General features: G+C 40.1%; 1 protein-coding gene across 3 annotated transcripts; it reads left to right on the plus strand.

The window, feature by feature from the left end:
• Positions 1–1986: 1986 nt before the first annotated feature.
• Positions 1987–20634, plus strand: LOC309498351 (ankyrin repeat and fibronectin type-III domain-containing protein 1). Of its 3 annotated transcripts, none has more exons than XM_082169066.1 (18): positions 1987–2184; positions 3228–3393; positions 3471–3669; positions 4717–4917; positions 7097–7210; positions 7322–7419; positions 7611–7701; positions 9917–10015; positions 10108–10195; positions 13414–13543; positions 13643–13765; positions 14602–14823; positions 15709–15875; positions 16013–16166; positions 17814–17973; positions 18401–18567; positions 19428–19599; positions 19967–20634. In XM_082169066.1, exons 2-18 carry the CDS (start codon positions 3244–3246, stop codon positions 20269–20271), a joined length of 2640 nt encoding a protein of 879 aa, XP_082025192.1. In that variant the 5' UTR covers positions 1987–2184; positions 3228–3243; the 3' UTR covers positions 20272–20634. The 3 variants fall into 3 exon arrangements, with proteins under 3 accessions (XP_082025192.1, XP_082025193.1, XP_082025194.1); XM_082169067.1 differs by having other exon boundaries at positions 19970–20634; XM_082169068.1 differs by having other exon boundaries at positions 17841–17973.
• Positions 20635–20653: the final 19 nt, after the last annotated feature.

Here is a 20653-nt window from a genome sequence, read left to right on the forward strand (position 1 = left end):
AATTTAGTAAAACATTATCCCTCATGTCTGTCCAAACCTGCAAGACTTTCGTTCATCTTCAAAACATAAATGAAGATATTTGTGTTGAGAACTGAAATTTCTGTCCCTCCATTGACAAGTCTACGCAACTACCACTTTCAAGATCCAGAACGATGGGAAACTTGAAGACATCATTAAAGTAAATCCATATGACTTTAACCTCAGTTTTATGAAGCGACACGAGTGCTATGTTTGATGTGTGATGATTGCTGAACTAGTTTGGTTCTTTTTCTTTCTCTCTTTTTTTTTTTTTTTTTACTGTAAAGCTGCTTTGAAGACACTTGTACTGTATAAAATGCTATAAATAAAACTATACAGAAGCACTAAAATACATGTGTGTGTGAAACTTAGTGTGGTTAAGTTATACTTGTGTCTATCAGTGTTTTATCTCCATGGCAACCACAGTTTAAACGCGCGTCACCGCCAGCTCTGCTCCTCAGTGAAACCACTTCCTGTTGGCGTTTCAGAGAGCGATTTCTCAACGCGACAGCTGCATGTGGCTTCAGATGTATCGAAGTGTCCGGCGCGTGGGACTGTTGTTCCATTTCCTGTTGCTGACGCAGGTCAAAGGTCGTTTAATTGTCCACAAATGAACACTTGGCTCCAGTCAGAAGCAGTGAAGTGAAAAACGGTTCCAGTAGAGCTCATTGACAGCGCAGCTGAAGAAGAGAAGCGTGTGTGTTGGTGTATTGAAATCTCTGTGGCTTTGTGTGTGTGGGTTTATTGTCATTTCTGACCTGTTTGGTACGAGACGAGAAGAAGTGTCTGCAGAAACCGCAGTGAACATTTCACACAGTCATCATGACAAACACTCAAGACACAATCACTGGCTCATATGACAACAGAGTCTGTTATACAAAACATATTCATGTTTATTATGCAAATGATGCCGGCGAATCTTAACAATGACAATCAACCCCCACTAGTCTTGATTTTTAACCAGAATAAATCATGACTGTATTGTTTTCCACTTGTAGGCGGCTGTGAGATCCTACGCCTCCTTCATGGAAACAGCAATAAATACAGAAACAGTGCTAGAAAGGAGTGTATAGTGAAGGAGCTATACAAATATTCACTAGACATCAGTCAAGTATAATCATAGTCAGCATCAGGAGCATGAGGATATGATTTGTAGACAAGATGCTGTAGTTTTAGTTCTGTAACCCAGTTGACATTTCAGTGTTTATTTACAAGATAGCACAGGTCTGTAAGACGTCTGATAAAGATCTGTTAATCTGGAGAGCTTTTGCTGTTTAAAAACATCTGATAAACGTCTTAGAAAAAGCAGTTTTACATACATTCTAAATCTTAAACATCTTAAAGACATCTTCTAAACGTCTATATGACATAGGAAACATAGAGGCGTAATGCAGAAGAGCAAACGCTCTAAAAAAAACACATCTTGCAGATCAACGTTGATACCGCAACATTGTTTCAACGTCTTGAAACAATCTTATCTTGATACATCTCAGTGTTGATAATTATTTTGTTAAACCTTTTACATAACATTGAAAACCAATTTTATGCTTTAATTAACGCAAAAGCTTACCAAAATATCACAACACAACACACAAAACTATAATTATGTAGCATGAAATGTTTTTTCAATGTTGTGTTATGATATTTTGCGAAGCTTTTGCATTAATTTAGCATAATGTTATTTCAGTGTGTCTCTCTATCATTAACGTTGTTTTAACTTTTTTCACTGTTGTTTTTGCTAACCTTTTTTTAAGACCATTTAGCATTAAATTGTTTCAACGTTTTTTAAATTTTGAGGATCGGTCACGTGACGGCGTAGAAATTATTAAATACTACGAATAAAAGTTTTTTTCATTTATGGGTAGTTTTTGGGTTATAGTAGCCTCATTATTCACATGTCACAGTTTGCAGTAGCTCGATCCTGTCCTCATTTCGATATATAAATATACACACATCCGTGACTGCGCGCGCGCACTGGCTCACTGAGGGTGTTTGTGGGCTAGTGCACAACTGCCGTGTTATTAATAGAGTTCGTCTTAAATGACGGAAATTTTGTCTTTTAATGAAGTTCACCATGATGTTATAAATCGGAGTTTCATTTTAAGACTGTCTGTGAAACTTTGGAGGAGATTGACAGAGTTCATCTGCGCTCGTTTGTTTCTAACGGTAAAACTCATTTATCTGTCATTCTGATTCATTTATGAATGTGGAAACAGCTGTGTATAGATCAAATCATCTGCCGAATGAATACATGTAAATGTATATTCATGTTTTTCAATGTTCTTCTCGTTTATATACCTGATCTGGTTTTGTATAACGGACGATCCATCAGCTATACTTGGTTTAAGTGAAATACAACTTTGACTGTCTCATAGAAAACTGCAGCTCTCAACGACATTTTAAAGGGAGAATATTCTTAAAATATAAGGCATATTAAACATCCGAAGATGTTACATAACGGATTTTCGCTTTATTACGCGATTCAGATTCAACATGACAAAATATACAACACGTTTATCTCATTTTGTGATGATGATATTATCTTTATTTTTACCCACACAATAGTTTGGTCGGAATGTAAGGTAAGTTACAGTGTGTCTGACAGTATAAGCAGGAAGAGTGTGAGTAAAAGAGGAAGATGACAATCAGCATGAGCTTTGCAGAAATAATCAGATAAACACTGAACTTAAACGTGTGAAAAAGTGAAGAAGTTTCTCTGTGTTTATGTGAAAAACTAGACTGATGATGATGATGATGATGATGAAGCAGTTCCTCTGTGATTATGTGAAAAACTAGAGACTGATGATGATGATGATGAAGCAGTTCCTCTGTGATTATACTAGAGACTGATGATGATGATGATGATGAAGGAGTTTCGATGTAATACTGGACCTCGAGCTGATTTCAGAATCTCATCCTATGCTATGTCTGAAACTATACGAAGTCGAACTTATGACTTAAAGTCATAATTAAGGCATTAAAAAGTTGAATTTATGACGTGAAGTCATAATTTTGACATAAAAAGCCATAAAAGTTAAAAGTGTGACATGCCGAGTCGAATTTCACTCTTAAAAAGTTTAAATGATGACATACTAACTCAGAATTTAGACTTATAAGACATCATTTGGACTTTTCATCTCATAATCATGACTTCATAGATTTTACGCTCTATTAATGTGTATGACGTAATGATGTCATCCGGTGTGCAGTGATGTCAGTGCTGTGATGGCTCCACCCCAGAGGAGGCGTTCCTTCGGCCCCGTCTCACCCAAACGCATCTACAGGAGCCTGTCCGTCAAGCTGAGGGGCGGAGCTTCCCACGGTGAGGCGGAGCATTCTGATTGGAGGAGGCGGCTGAGCAAAGGACCAGCTGATGTAACAACTGCACACACACACACATATATATAGAGTATAATATAGATGTCATGATGTTTACGTGTGTGTGTGTGTAGTACGCGTGTCTGTGGGACGCTCTGGAGAGTGAAGACACCCTGGCCGTGCAGCACCTGTTGTCCAGAGAGAGAGAGACGGACGAGCGAGTGAACGCCGTCACTGAGTTCGGCCTGGTGCCGCTGGACGTGGCCGCTCTTACCCACAATGCCTTGCTGCTGAAGGTGCTGGTGAAGGCGGGAGCAAAACACAACCCCAACTGTGAGTCACTCATTACAGCTCAGACAGCTCCCTATCCACTGTATAGTGCACTTTATCGGGTGTCGGCCATTTTGTAGTGGTGTCCGAATTCTGAGTGAACGACATCATTCCCTACATTTGTTCACTTCTTTTACCCACAATCCTCTCTGAATTCGAGTGTACACTTGCTGAAGCACTATTTCCCACAATCCAATGCGGAGAGGGCTGAGCGTGAAAGTGCGGGAGCGAGCAAGTTTAAACCAGAAATTACTTTACAGCTTTCTTATTTCTGCTGTAACATTTATTTCATGCTAGTTTTATTTTATTTTATTATAATTTTTTTAACATTTTTTTTATTCATTACTTGAATAAAACATATTAAAATATTAAGACAATAATATATAGATTCATTTTAAATGAAATTATGTTAGTAGTGTAAATTATATAGGTATATTATTTTTTATTAAAATATATTTATTTTATTTATTCACAATTGAATGTGTTTTACTAACAGCCAGGTGTTTTAATAATTTGTGGCATTGTTGTTCAACTGCAAGAGATGATAATTTGGTGGATGATTTAAAAGTCATAATTTACTGTATAACAATGAATGCATTTTGACTTAATAAAATAAAAATGTACAATGAATAATTATGTTTTATGAATTCGTTTGATTAACACCATTTTTATTGAAAAATGTGTATTAAATAATAACCACATATACAGAATCCCCCAAAATCTGAATTTGGGAGAATTTGGCAAAAATAAAAGGGAATTTGGGGGAATTTTCATATGACACCTATTAATGTAAAAAAAAAAAAAAAAAGAAGTAGATCAAAGAACCCTATTACTGTTAAAATTGTTATAAAATATTTATATAATATTTATATTATATATAATGTTTTTAAAATGTAAAATTTAAACCATTAAAAGTAAATCCAGACAAATTAAAAGGACAACAGAATTTGTAAAAATAGAAAATTCCAACATAATTTAGTTAAAAATGAAGCAGATTTGACACTTCAGTGTGTTGATGAAGTACAAACGCCTCTCTTTGTGTTGCCGCAGTGAGCTCGTCCTCTGATTGGTCGCTGAAGCTGGATGAGCTGGTGTCATTGGCCGAGCAGAAGCTGGAGGAGTGGAGGGCGGAGCTTCAGCTCAGAGAGAAGGCGGAGCTTCAGTCACACGCAGACGCGCAGAAGAGCGTCGATATCTGGACGCAACGTTGTGAACTTTACCTTCGCATGAGAGAGAGATTCCACTCGACAGGTATGAACACACACTCACTCACTAACTCACTCACACACACACACACACACACACACACACACACACACACACACACACACACACACACACACACACACACACACACACACACACACACTCACTCATTCACTCACTCACTCACACACACACTCACTCACTCATTCACTCACTCACTCACTCACACACACACACACACACACACACACACGCACACACACACAAACACACACTCACACATACACTCACACTCTCTTCGATTGTCCATCGAAATCTGATGATGACGTCCACGCCTTTAATGGTGAGATCTTTGATGGCTGAACAGTCCTATCCTGGACCCACAAGCTCTATTGCAGGAGGGCAATTTTAAGGATTAAAAAAAATGAGCGAATGGATTTTTTTCATTGTATGGTGGTTGTGTCCACACACTGCAAAGACACATTTATATGCAAACACCATATAAAAGTGAATTTTGCATCCGACGACCCCTTTAATAAGTCTCTGAAGCAGCACCTTGGCCATGTCCTCACCATCAACAGAAATGATTGATATGCCCCTACTATTGCCGTAGAAGGCCTTGTCACCCTCGTTCTTATAGATGACTACAATGTTTGCATCTCTCCATTGCTGTGGGATGTTCTTATCGGTCCAGGCCAGGTGATGTACTGGTAGAGGGTGCGCATACATATGTACCATCCCTCCTTCAGTAGCTCAGCAGGGATGTTATCAACACCTTGTTGTTCTTAAGGGAACGGACAGATGATAGAAGCTCCTGGAAGACTGAGATCGTGGATGGGAGGAAGTTCAGGCAGTTCGTCCAGGATGGTGGGGTCTGCATCAGAGTCATGATTAAGCAGGGTGTCAAAATGGTTAGCAGGGTAGATGCTTTTGACAGCATTATAAAAATTATGCATGTCATTTGTATCGGCAAAGGACAGGATTTCATGTGCCTTTTCAGTCCACCACTCATTCTGTCTGGCCCGTATTTCCTTTTGCACTTTCCTCCGAGCTGTGCCTGCCAATGCTGTCTAGTCTTAATGGATGAAGGGTTGTCTAAAGTTGTGCTTTCCGCATATCCTTAAGCAAGTTGTGGATGGTGTCTGAGTTATCGTCAAACCAGTCTTTGTGGTTCTTGCTCTTATAGCTGATGGATTTGGCTGCTGCATCGTAGAACTAATATAGTTCCACTGTTGTTCCACTGTGTTTTCTGAGCTAAGACAAGTTTCCGACTCCCTAAGTTTCTCAGCTAGGAAACGTCAAAACTTACTTCTTGTTTCTATGTTTCTCAAGTGGTTACAATTTAGCCTATTTTTGTTGTGCCTTTGCAGCAGCAAAGGGGGACGCACTTTCATATTGAGCTTGGCCACAATCATACGATGGTCGGTCCAGCACTCTGCACCTCTCATGGCACTAGTGATGAGAACATCCTTGATGTCACTACACCTCACAATGATGAAGTCAATCATGGGCCAATGTTTAGAGCGAGGGTGCATCCACGAGGTCCTACATTTTGCCTTCTTCTGGAAGATGGTGCTGTTCATGGTAAGGTTATGCTCAGAGCAAAGAGTAAGAAACCTCATGCCATTTGCATTCACCCTGCCAATGCCATGCCATGCCTAGTACTCCACTCCATATCCTGTAGTTCTGTCCCACCCTAGCTTTGAAATCCCCAAGCAAGAGGATCTTATCACTCTTAGGGACCCGGCAAAGAGTTTCATCCAGTGCTTGATAAAAGCATTCCTTGGCCTCATTTTCAGATGACAAAGATTGTGCATAGGCACTGAGAAGTGTGGCATAATGCTTTTTTGCCAGGGGGACATGGAGGGTCATTAGCCTTTCACTAATGCCAACAGGTGTTTCTGTGTGGACTTGGTAGAAGAGTGTTCTTGATGGCCAGTCCTACTGCATAGAGATGTTTTCCACCTGGGGAGAAGCCTTTCCAGAAGAAGAGTGACAAGCAGAGAGTAACACACACTAACTACCAGCACCACTACACCACTTCACTACTGCGCTAGACACTTAACACACACCCTGTGTGTAAAAACACACACTCTCTCACACGCACACTGATACATACACGCACTCTCACACACACAGTCACACATACACACTCACTCACTCACTCACTCACACACACACACACACACACTCAGATGTCATGTGACTCCTGTGTGTCCCTCAGCTCCTCCTGGTCCTCCCGCTAGCGCCGCTCTGCTGGTGACGGGCGACAGCTGTGTGTGTGTGCGTGTCAGAGAGCCCTGCGGTCACACACACGGCCTCATCACCAGATACAGAGGTGAGATGCCATATCATTATCATCACACTGTCCCTGATGATGTCATCACTGACCCATCCATCTCTCTCTGTGTGTGTGTGTGTGTGTGTGTGTGTGTGTGTGTGTGTGTAGTTGAATGGAGCACTTCAGCTGGTTTCTATCCTCTGTGTGGAACTGGATTCATCACTGACAACAGAAACACAGAGTTCAGCATCACCGGACTGCAGACTGTAAGACACACACACTCACACACACACACACACACACACACACACACACACACACACACACACACACACACACACACACACACACACACACACACACACACACACACACACACACACACACTCTGTGTCTATATATATGATACACACATACTCTGACTGGTGTGTGTGTGTGTGTGTGTGTGTGTGTGTAGGGTGTGCAGTATTACGTGCGGGTCAGTGCGTATAACATCAGAGGCTGGGGTGTGTGTGTGAGCAGCAGCCCGACGAGTGTCGCCCCCTCCAGTGAGTACTGACAACTGCAGACTCATCACACATTACACTTATTATTACAGTAATTATAGGTAACTAAACTAATACTACCATACAGAACCAGTTGCTTAGTTAATTAAACATTAACTGAAAGACAATAAAAAAATAAAAACGTAAACTTTTTTTCTTAGTAGTTGCCAAGGAAACGTTTCTCATTTTCATCTAGTTTAACTTGATGTTCTAAAATAACTAAAATAAAAATTAATACAAACAATTTAGACATATATAAAAAAAGAAAAATGTTTTGTTGTTGTTGCAGTTTTTGCTCTATGCAATCCAGAAAAGAATTAAAAGAAAATTTAGAGCGCAACAATTTCTTACAGTTTTCAACAAAAAAAAGAAAACACTAAAATATGAATTATAATAAAAACATATTTTAAGGGGGTTAAATAGATGTGTTAAAATTTTGTAAAATATATTAAAAGATTTAGAATTGTTAACATTTTATTGTATTTAATTTATTAGACATTTTAATAACTTTTTTTTTTACAGGTTTGTGTCCTTTGATAAATTTCAATAGACATCTTATGGTCAAGTGTGCATAATTATGAATAAACATTTGTAAAAAAACATAATAATAGTAATAATAATAATAATTATTATTATTATGATTGTTAATATTTGAAAAAACACAATTACACCATTTCTAAAGTGATAAAGTAAAATGTACTACTTCTCAAAAGCTTGGGCTCACTTTAATTTTATTTAGAAAGAAATCAATACTTTTATTCAGTAAGGATGCATTAAATTGATCAAAAGTGACAGTAACAACATTTATAATGTGACAAATGTTTTCTATTTCAAATAAATGCTGTTCTTTTAAAACTTTGTGTTCACCGAAGAATCCTGAAAAATAAAATGTATCATAGTCTCCACAAAACTCTGAAGCAGCACAACTGTTTTCAACATTGATGATAATCATAAATGTGTCTTGAGCATCAAATCTTCATATTAGACTGATTTCTGAAGGATCATGTGACACTGAAGACTGGAGTAATGATGCTGAAAATACAGCTTTGATCACAGGAATAAATTACACTTTACGATATATTCACATAGAAAATACTGTTTTACTTTGGAATAATATTTCACTATTATTTTCAATAATATAGTGAGTGTGTGATATAGTGAGTGTGTGACGGTCGAGTGTCGCCCCCTGCAGGCTGGAGTGAGTGTGTGATATAGTGAGTGTGTGACGGTCGAGTGTCGCCCCCTGCGGGCTGGAGTGAGTGTGTGATATAGTGAGTGTGTGACGGTCGAGTGTCGCCCCCTGCAGGCTGGAGTGAGTGTGTGATATAGTGAGTGTGTGACGGTCGAGTGTCGCCCCCTGCAGGCTGGAGTGAGTGTGTGATATAGTGAGTGTGTGACGGTCGAGTGTCGCCCCCTGCGGGTTGGAGTGAGTGTGTGAAATAGTGAGTGTGTGACGGTCGAGTGTCGCCCCCTGCAGGCTGGAGTGAGTGTGTGATATATTGAGTGTGTGACGATCGAGTGTCGCCCCCTGCAGGCTGGAGCGAGTGTGTGATATAGTGAGTGTGTGACGGTCGAGTGTCGCCCCCTGCAGGCTGGAGTGAGTGTGTGATATAGTGAGTGTGTGACGGTCGAGTGTCGCCCCCTGCAGGCTGGAGTGAGTGTGTGATATATTGAGTGTGTGACGATCGAGTGTCGCCCCCTGCAGGCTGGAGTGAGTGTGTGATATAGTGAGTGTGTGACGGTCGAGTGTCGCCCCCTGCAGGCTGGAGTGAGTGTGTGATATAGTGAGTGTGTGACGGTCGAGTGTCGCCCCCTGCAGGCTGGAGTGAGTGTGTGATATATTGAGTGTGTGACGGTCGAGTGTCGCCCCCTGCAGGCTGGAGTGAGTGTGTGATATAGTGAGTGTGTGACGATCGAGTGTCGCCCCCTGCGGGTTGGAGTGAGTGTGTGAAATAGTGAGTGTGTGACGGTCGAGTGTCGCCCCCTGCAGGCTGGAGTGAGTGTGTGATATAGTGAGTGTGTGACGGTCGAGTGTCGCCCCCTGCAGGCTGGAGTGAGTGTGTGATATATTGAGTGTGTGACGGTCGAGTGTCGCCCCCTGCAGGCTGGAGTGAGTGTGTGATATAGTGAGTGTGTGACGGTCGAGTGTCGCCCCCTGCAGGCTGGAGTGAGTGTGTGATATATTGAGTGTGTGACGGTCGAGTGTCGCCCCCTGCAGGCTGGAGCGAGTGTATCGGTGTGACGGTGAGACGCAGGGATCAGGCCTCAGCCGTCCGGAGGATCTCACAGCAGATCACAGATCCTGAGCTCCTCACAGGTACACACACACACACACACACACACACTACATGAAGAAACACACACCTTACTGAATACACACTGATAAACACCTGTGTGTGTGTGTCTCAGAGAACAGCAGCTCTGTGAGGAAAGTGTCTGTGTCTCGCGGCCTGAAGCAGCTCTTTCACTCCAGCAGGTTCGTCCGCCTGTTACAGAGGTGAGAAACACATCTATACAAAGCAGAAATCATATCAAATACACTACATATGATGTGCACAAACTGAAATACAGGCCTACATCCCGTCGAATGTGCATTTTTGTGCGTTTCCTCACTGTAAAGTCACTTTATATCAGCCGTTCTCCACCAGGGGGCGTCAAAATGACCTCAAAACATTTCAAATAAGAAAACATTCGCTATAAATTATTATACCATGGGCTGTTTAAATACTCGATTCTGATTGGCTGGAAGGTGTGCAGTAAAACCCTTTAATGCACAGGTAGTTCCAGTCAGTTTGATTACAGTTACAGTTCGAAATGAATCCGCTACTATAAACATTGGTAACCATAGTAACACAGTTACACTTGCAAGCAGAGTGAGAGACTCGTATGAAAACGTTTATTTAGGTAGGCTAAATGGATGATTTTTGCATATCGTTTAATTTGTATGGTGAATATGGCAATTTTGAGAAATGGGCCCAGGCACAAGACGAAAAAGAAGACTTGTTGAATGACAAAAAGCGGCACAAAGAATTAACAATAAATAAATGACATTAGTTCAAATAAAGATTGCCTTGTCACTGTCAGTGTTGCCTGTCATTCATAAATAATTTTAATAAATCCATTAAAGAATCATTAAGTTAGCTATATGCTTAAGCAACGATCGAGGGGACTGTAGCTGCTAGACTTTAAAGAGACGCACACAGGTAACGTTAAAGTCCCTGTAAAGGCAATTCTAAAAAAAAAATCTAAACACATTAGAAATGTTAGAAATGTATTGCTAAAACATATTACAAAGACTGTGAACTGTGAAGTGCTGAATTGTGGAGTTAGACCGTTAAACAGTTTTTCACCATTGCTGTGTTCCGGATTTTTTGGGCGGGGCTAAAACGGGGGCTCGATGACGCACCGGAGCCCCTGAGATCCTGGACACGCCCCTACTTGATGACGCACTGGAGCCCCTGACGCTGGCCCCTCCCCTAAATAGAGCACAATCACATCAGTTTACCGATCGCGAGTTACTGTCTGTCAGTACTATTAGTTACTACAGCCTACAGTTTGCTAGCTAGCTATCCATTCGTCACGGAAATGCGTACTACCTGGATGCGATCACGTACAAAACAGATCGGTGTCCTTATTAAAATTTCCAAAAAACGATCAAGAAGAGGTGGATTAATTTAGTGGAGAGCCGCCTTGATGGAGAGCTGAGGATCACCGCCAAAATCCGCCTCTGTAGTGATAATTTTACACGGGATAGTTTTATAAACTTTCGTCGGAGACAACTGGGATTCACTGATAGTCCGCTGTTACTGGTGAATGGGGCCGAGCCGACTATCTCTCGCCTCTGTGTTCATACTCCCGTCGCGCCGACAACTGGTGCTATCGTCTGCAGTGCGTGCCCACCAATGAGTGTAAGTTGCCTTGTGTGCTTATGTTATAATTATAGTAGGTAGTCCAGGCTCGAACATGTATGGCTTTGTAAAAACAATTAAGCTGCTAGGAGCATCCATTCCGGCTGTAGCGGTGACAAGACAGTTGAGTGTGGCGACGGCAGCTTTCCCGCGAGTGGGCGTGGTTTCAGCGCAGCCAGTGGACACGCCCCCAGCGTTTGAGAGCAGAGACAACTGCTAATTTTTTCAAGATTTTGATAGCTTATTGTATGTACTTGCCGGCTTTTTTTATCATTCAAATTTGGCTGGGTGGCTAATAACACATTGTTCTGTGGTGTGACAAACTCAGAACACATACTTAATTTTGACTTTACAGGGACTTTAACTCGCGCACGCATCTCTCTCTCTCTCTCTCTCTCTCTCTCTGTTCCTTCTCTTTCAGTTCTCTGTCTCTCTCTTTTAATAATGAATTTAAATAAATGTGATAATTCATTCAAATAAAAGCAATCCGATGGCTCTACTTTATTTAAAGTGGACGGAGTGCTAGAACTAACGAGCCGTAACTTAAGAAAATAACCGTCATTTTTACACGTCTGTTAAAAAATTACACTGTGAACATCAGTTACAGCTTTAACTTGTTTTTAACTTGGCAAATAACCAAGGTATAAGCGGGATAATCCACAGCTAGCCATGCATTAAAGAATTTTAATGCACTTCGTAGAGGCAACCACCCTCCGCTTCGCGTCGGGCGGTTCTTCGCCTCTACGTCGTGCATTAAAATCCTTTAATGCATGGCTAGCTGTGGATTATCCCTTACATATATTTAATATTTTATTATTAATAAATTTTTGTGTCTTTGAAGAATTAGGATTCTCACAGTTTTGGAAAACCGTGATAGATGAGAAAGCCTCGTTTTAAAAGTGTGATTTTTAGACCTGAAAAAGTCATGGAAATTCATCAAATCTGTAAAACATGGGCATTTTTATAATGAATAAATAATTTATAATGAGTTTAAAAACGTTTTTGAATATTAAAATGTCATTTTTTTATACATTTGAATTGTATTTTGAAATAGTTTTTATATTTATGTTTTCTGTTTGCATTTTAATAGAAAACACACAACAAATTACTAAAACACTATGTCTATATGTATATTTGATAAATAATGTAATGTAATGTATTTGATAAATTGAATCAAATAATAATTTAATTGAAAATGTTTGTTTCTTTTTATTTCAGTTTTTGTTGTAATTATTTTTAGTACTAAATGAAAATAAAAAATTAAAATTTTATTTTATTTTTTTCATATTTTCCTCACATACGGAGTGATATATTTTTGAGAAGCTATTAGAATTTTGAAAACAAAACTCTTGACATTCATAATGATTTTAGGGGCCGTTTACACGACACCGTTTCAACTAAAACATTCAAATTTGTATGCGTTTTGGCCGTTCATTTACACGACAACAGCGTTTTGAGGGCCTGAAACACAAACTTTTGTAAACCGGTTTCAAAGTGCAAGTTTTTGAACACAATACTGTTATTGTCTCAGTGTAAACGCATGTGTATCTATAGGCACATAGTGTTTCTTTAGTGACAAACTGACAGAAGAATACTGCATTTTTAGTAGTTTTCATGGATGCGTGTGAACAAGGATCATTTTGACAGCGTTGTCGTCTGTACACGAAACATGTATATTGTATAATATTGTTTAGTGTATTGTTGTCATGTAAACGGACCCTTAAGAGTTGCTTCTCAAGCTTTTTGACTTCTAAAGTTCTGTCAGTGTTACTGTCATGTCTCTCTCTCTCTGTGTGTGTGTGTGTAGAGGCGTGTACCTGGCATGTGTCTTCTATCAGAAGGAGTGTGTCCTGGTGTCGTGTGACGAGCGGCTCCCTCTAGTGGAGGTTCAGTGTTGCTCTGCCTCCGTCACACAGGACTTCCTGTGGTTCACTAAGGTCAGCATCACTCGTGTGTGTGTGTGTGTGTGTGTTTCTCCTGTGGTTCACTAAGGTCAGCATCACTCGTGTGTGTGTGTGTGTGTGTGTGTGTGTCAGCTGTCGTGCGCGTGGACGCAGGTGTCGTTCCTGCAGCAGGTGCTGTCGTCTTCATCGCTCTCGTCGTCTTCATCGCTGCTGCAGAACAGACTGAGTTTCCTGAGGGCCGTCGCTCAGCTCCAGGTGCTGCTCAACACACTCCTCCATCATTAATGCACTCTATAAAGTTTGATTCATTTGATTTCAGTTTTAGTTGTTTTGTTTTGTTGTTTTATAGTTATTTTAAACAAGTCTATTAAGTTTAATAAATTTGTATAACATTTTCAGTTGTTTATTTTTGCTTTTACTGTTTTTTTTAAATGAGTCTATAAAGTTTAAATATTTTTTTATTTCAGTTTTAGTTTGTTTAACTTTTTATAGTCTTTTTAACAAGTCTTTAAAGTTTTGTTATTTTTTATTTAATTTTTAGTTGTTTAGTTTTGCTGTTTTATAGTTTTTGTAAACAAATCTATTAAGTTTCATAAATGTTTTGTTTTAGTTGTTTTGTTTTGCTTTTTATAGTTTTTTTGACAAGTCTTTACAGTTTTATACATTTTTATTTCATTTTAGTATTAATTTTTATTTGTTTTAGTTGTTTTGTTTAGCTGTTTTATAGTTTTTGTCTATGAAGTTTAATATTTTTTTGTTTTTTTTGTTTTGTTTTGCTTTTTTTTGTCTATAAAGTATTATTAATTTTTATTTCTGTTTTAGTTTTTTTTTACTGTTTTTAAACAAATCTATAGATTCAATCATTTTTATGTCAGTTTTAGTTGTTTTGTTTTGCTTTTTTACTGTTTTTTAAATAAGTCTATAAAAAATTTATAAAGTTATATAAACTTTTTTATAAAGTTTCATTAATTTAAAATTTAGTTTTAGTTGTTTTGTTTTGCTTTGTTATAGTTTTTTAAACAAGTCTTTAAAGTTATATAATTGTAAATGATGTAATGCAGCTCATTTGTCTCGTGTGGGTCTCGTGTCAGGCGTCAGTGGGGTGTGTGGATCTGGGGCAGGTGTACTTCGAGCCGCTGAAGGACAGGCAGGGTAACGTACTGCTGGTGACCCTGAGAGAGGTCACGACCCCGCTGACCCCGTCTGACCCCCCGCTGCACTGGGTTCCTGTCAGCACACTGGAGAAACACCAGATCCAGACGCCAATGCTCCCCGAACCCACCGCTGTCGAGCTGCTGACCGAGAGACTCAAGGTCAGAACACACACACACACACACACACACACACACACACACAAAACCACACAGCTCATCTGTCCAGTGTTTGGGTGAATTGTCTCCCTCTGCTGTCAGACGTCTGTCACAGCGAGAGACGGATTAATGTTAGAGAGACAGTTCACCTGATCATTACTTTCTTTCTTTGAAACAAAAAAGAAGACATTTTGAAGAACGTTGGAAAGCAAACGACTTTGGACCCCATTGACTTTCATTATATGGACAGAAAACCCACTGAGATATTTTTCTCAATTTCTTTTTTACATGAATCAATTATGATTAGAATGACCATTTTTGGCTGAACTGTCTCTTTAAAATGGAGCTTTCTAGTTTTATTTTAATTAATTTTTTTTAGTATTTTAGGGCTGCCAAAGTTAATGCATTTACTGATATAATTTATAAATGTTTAACATCTAGTGGAATTATAATATGCTGTTATTTTTATTCTAGTTTTTTTTTTTTTTTTTTAGTTTAACACAGGTGGATTGTAAAGATTTCCATTTTTAATATACCATGGCATGTATAAAACAATAAATCTAAAGGCAATTTGTCACCATTTGTGTTTATATTTTGGATAGTTTTGGAGTCATGAAAGTGTATTTTAGTGTAATTTCACTGTTTTTCATTGAACAAAGATGCTTTAGTTTCATTTGAGTCTTTGTTCATGTTGAGTTTTATTACTTTTCATTAGTTTTATCATCAGTAACTGTGTTCACAACCCATTTGACTTCTGTAAAGGGGATATTTAAAGAGAGAATAAATGTGGGTGGGACTTGATGGAATGATGGTGAGCTGATTGGCTGGTGGAAGTGTCTGTATAGTAAGGTGGTTAATAAATAAGAGTGTGTGTGTGTGTGTGTGCAGGAGACGCTGGCATATCACCACAGGAGTCAGCACAGAGCTCAGTCTGGTCTGTATGTGTGTGTCCTGAAGCTCTGCAGCTCCGTCAAGCAGTTGCGCATTCTGGTCTCGCACAGATTACCCAGCATGCCCTTCTGCTGCCGCGTCAGGAACCGGCCGCACGTCACACGGTAACACTGGAGCACTGATTCACCCACACACACTCAATGATGCTGTCTGCGGAAGTAACGTGTGTGTGTGTGTGTGTGTGTGTGTGTGTGTGTGTGTGTGTGTGTGTGTGTGTGTGTGTGTGTGTGTGTGTGTGCAGGGAGGAGTGGGCGTGGCTACAGAGGCATGCAGTGGGCGGGGCCTGTGGGAGTGATGACGCTGTGATTGACAGCTCAGGTGTTGAGGACTTCGTGAAGGAACTGAGATCTGCAGTGATTCAACTGCTCACCAAACTCAACGTCCCACTGGAGCGGGTAACAAAACACCAGCAGATTCGGTTTATTGAGCTACCTGGCAACACTAACAATGAACAATGCATTTGTTACAGTTATTATTCATATTTGTTAATGGTAGTTAACACAAATACAATGTTGTTCATTATTTGTTCAGATTCATGTTTATGTTTGGATTTGAATAATGTATTAGTAAATGTTGAAACTAACATTGAGATTAACAAATGCTTTAGTTCATGCTAATATTATATTAGCTAATATTAATAACTGGAACTTTATTGTAAAGTGTTACCAGTTACTTCAAAGAACTCAAATGAAATAGTGAATTGGTTCACTTAACAAATTTCAAATTTTTGAAAGCACACATTAACACACACACACACACACACACACACACACACACACACACACACATAAACACACACAAGTTAATTTTAATTTCATGCTAACTAGTTAAATAATATTAATAACTGAAACTTTATTATGTAAGGGATAATGTAGAGCGAGGCGGTTGTTATAGCGAATACAACCCCGACAGGCTGATCGGGACCCTGACGCGAACCGGAAGGTTCTTGAATCAGCCTGAAGGGGTTGTATTCGCTATAACAACCGCCTCGCTCTACATTATCCCGCTTATTACACGGTTACCTACCAAATAAATCAATAATTTGACACAAAATATTGATTTAAAAAGGAGTTTATTGATTTAAAAACGATTGTATTGCTTCTGCTAAAGAAAATAGTCCGTTCCGTCTCTACGGTTAGAATCCTGCGTCCATAGCAACGCTCTGTTTTTCATGGCAACGGTGTGTTACACTTCGCAGCATCTGTTATCAAGAAATAACACACCGCATTCTACATTAGAATTCAACCAAGCCATGTAATAAAAAGTGTTACTAGTTACTTCAAAGAAACCAATTCACTGATTCGATTGAGACATGTTCTGTTTTGAACTAAATGTTTAGTTTAATACTGTGTTTTTTTCTATGTGTTTATCATTAATTATATACGTGTCAAGCGTCACACATCATGACATCATCCTCACGGATTGACTCATGTGCACATGCTCTGTGAACCGGTTCAGATGAATCATTAACCTGTTCAAAAGAATGATTCGTTCACAGTGTTCATGTTCTGACTGAACTGATCTTCAGCGAATCTTTGAGATAAGTGTGAGATGTTTCAGTTATTGAATCATTTCTGTCATTACGAAAGTAAAACTGGTGATGTTTTGGAAAGACGTTCATAAACCACAGCAAAAACTCCAGTGTTAAACTAACTCTCCTGGGAGTTTATTTGACTCCACACCCAAGAGTGTTAAATTAACACTGAAGAGTGTTAAGGTTAATGAGATAATTAAGTGATTACTTGAGTGATGATTGAGCATTATTGAAGACACCTGATGTTAACAAGCAGAAAATCACATTTAATTATGGTGATCAGTGTCTGTTTTAGTTGGGCTCTTGACCCTTACATTTTTTTATTTAGATTTAGTTTGGCTGTTGTTACTGAGTTATAATATCCAGATGAACAAAGAGAAAAGGTGATCTGATGGTGTTGGTTATGTTTTGACATAATCATCATTTGACCTGAATCACTGAACTCATTTAGAGCCTATTCACTGATTTAGATTGGTAATGTTTATTTATTGTTGATGTGTGTGTGCAGGCGTGTGATTACCGCGTGTACACACAGGAGCTGCTGCAGGCGGGTGATCATGTGTCTCTGCTGCTGCTGCTGCCGCCCGGCGAGGACTTGAGCCGGTGGCCCCTAGAGGCCGAGGTGGAGCCGCACGGACTCACACTCCCACTGCACATCTTTGAGCTCGGTCAGGAACTCACACTTTAGTGCCTTTAAAGAAAGAAGAATTAAAACTATTTAGGTTAAATATAATCATAATACTGTTTCATTGTACATAATAATAATAATATGTAAAAATATACCAAATAAAAAATATATATTTATTTTATATAGCACCTTTAAAAGTGGCCTCTTAAAGCACTTTACATAGTTATAACAAACTAATGAAAATACATAAGCATGCAATAAATACAATTACAAAAACGCTTCATGAAAACAAAAAAACAATCATCTAAATGCCCACCCTAAAAAGTGAAATAAGGCATTAAATATTACAATTTACCTCCAAAACCCATAAATTGGGCATTCAATTTTCAATAATTTGACGTAAAAGACATTTTTCAGTGTATATTGTAAGGTAATGGTGTGTGTGTGTGTGTGTGTGTGTGCTGCAGTGCACCTGTGGGCGTACGAGCATGATCTGCTGTCTCAGTTCTGTGAGCTGTGGGTTCGACTGGAGCTGGAGGTCCGTCTCTCCCAGCAGGCTTTGAGGGAAGCGATGGACAGCAGTGAAGTGACGGAGGCCACGGAGAGACTGACTCACGTCACGCAGCTCGCACAGGTGTGTGTGTTTTTCCTGCTCTCTCACACACACACACACACACACACACACACACACACACACACACACACACACACACACACACACACACACACACACACACACACTCACTCTCACACACACACTCACTCACACGCACTCACTTACTCGCACACTCACTCACTCACACTCACTTACTCATACACTCACTCACACACACACACACACACACACACACTCACTCACTCACTCACACACACACACCCACACCCACACTCACACACACACACACACACACACACACACACACACACACACACACACACACACACACTCACTCACACCCTCACTCACTCACACCCACACTCACTCACACCCACACTCACTCACTCACACTTACTCACTCACTCACTCACACAAACACTCACTCACTCACTCACTCACTCACTCACTCACTCACACACACACACACACACACACACACACACACACACACACACACACACACACACACTCACACACACGCACTCACTCACTCACTCACTCACACAGACACACACACTCACTCACTCACACACACACACACACACACACACACACACACACACTCACTCACACACACACTCACTCACTCACACACACTCACTCACTCACTCACTCACTCACTCACTCACTCACTCACTCACTCACACACACACACACACACACACACACACACACACACACACACTCACTCACACCCACACTCACTCACTCACTCACACACACACACACACACACACACACTCACTCACTCACTCTCACTCACACTCACTCACTCACTCACTCACTCACTCACTCACTCTCACAGACGTGTCACTCACAAGTGTGTGTGTGTGTAGGGTTTGTCTGCGCTGTGGAGAGAGCGCCGCTGGCTGATGGATGTTATTCACACACTTCGCTCAAAGAGCTCTGAGGGGGCGGTGCCTCTGGGACGGGTCATGACCTCGCGACCACCAATCAAATCAGCCGCTGCGGAGGAGGACACGCCTCCTACACACACACTCAGCACAGGTGAGAACAGTGACAACAGAGGATTCTGCTCCAGCAATGAAAACACCTGTCAGTGATTCATAAACTGCTTCATCAGCAGCAGAACGAGTTATGAGTTAATAACTGAATGAGTTATAGAACATTTCTAGATCCCAGCATTATAATTGGCTAATTGTTGTATAATGAAGTGATTAATTAAGTGATGATTGAGCATTAGTGATGAACATCTATTTTAGATTTTTGCAAAATGATCAAAAGAAACGTTCAGTCTTCAACCTTTTCAATTACTGAATCACACAGACTGGCTGATCATCATTATAAAGGTTAAGAAATGAAAGTTTAAACTCTTAAATACTAATAAAGAACGTTATGTTTGCATTATTTCCAGCAGAGGGCGAAGCTCCGTCCTGCTCTCATCAACCTGAAGAGTCAGAGGTCACGCACGGGGTCACCGCCTCACCCTGTTCCCATGGCAACGACCCTGAGGTCTCCGTGACCCCTGCGGCTGAAGGTTACGACCTGCCGTCGGAGATGATGGACCTGTTCGAGTGCCTGGATCTGCTGGGAGGGAGTCTGTCAGATCTGGACCTGCAGGATCCAGAACCGGCCCTGTTAGACGAGGACGGCACCGCTCCGCTCACGGGACATCCCGTCAGGAGCCTGGTGGAGTGGGTCAAAGGTCACACTCACTGATGGAGGAGGCCATCAGCAATCACAGTCAATCCCAGATCCGGCCCACATCTGGATTATATCCATACCTGTATATATCTGACAGAATATATAATATATATTTAATAATGTTACCATGGAAGAATATTATTAATATATATCAGCAGCAGACTGAAAATCAACCAAATCATCTGTAACAGAATCATTTAATGTGCAGAAAAGCACTTTCTATGTACTGTATATTTATATTGATATAGTTGTAGGTCTGTTTGTGTCTCATGCTGACTGTTTTGGAAAATTAATAAATATAAATCTCTCAACAGATCTTGTTTAAAAAAACAAAAAACGAGCGCTGCTTTGTTTTCCATAAAGTTGTTTTATTTAATACCAGAACAAGTTAGAAACT

Source organism: Leuciscus leuciscus (assembly GCF_965113295.1).
Source record: "Leuciscus leuciscus genome assembly, chromosome: 1".
Classification (NCBI taxonomy): domain Eukaryota; kingdom Metazoa; phylum Chordata; class Actinopteri; order Cypriniformes; family Leuciscidae; genus Leuciscus; species Leuciscus leuciscus.

Coding starts and splice junctions, on each gene's coding strand:
- LOC309498351 (XM_082169066.1), top strand. CDS start 3,244: ATGGCTCCACCCCAGAGGAGGCGTTCCTTCGGCCCCGTCTCACCCAAA. Junction 13,766..14,601: donor GGGCCGTCGCTCAGCTCCAG/GTGCTGCTCAAC, acceptor GTCTCGTGTCAG/GCGTCAGTGGGGTGTGTGGA. Junction 19,600..19,966: donor TACACACACACTCAGCACAG/GTGAGAACAGTG, acceptor CATTATTTCCAG/CAGAGGGCGAAGCTCCGTCC.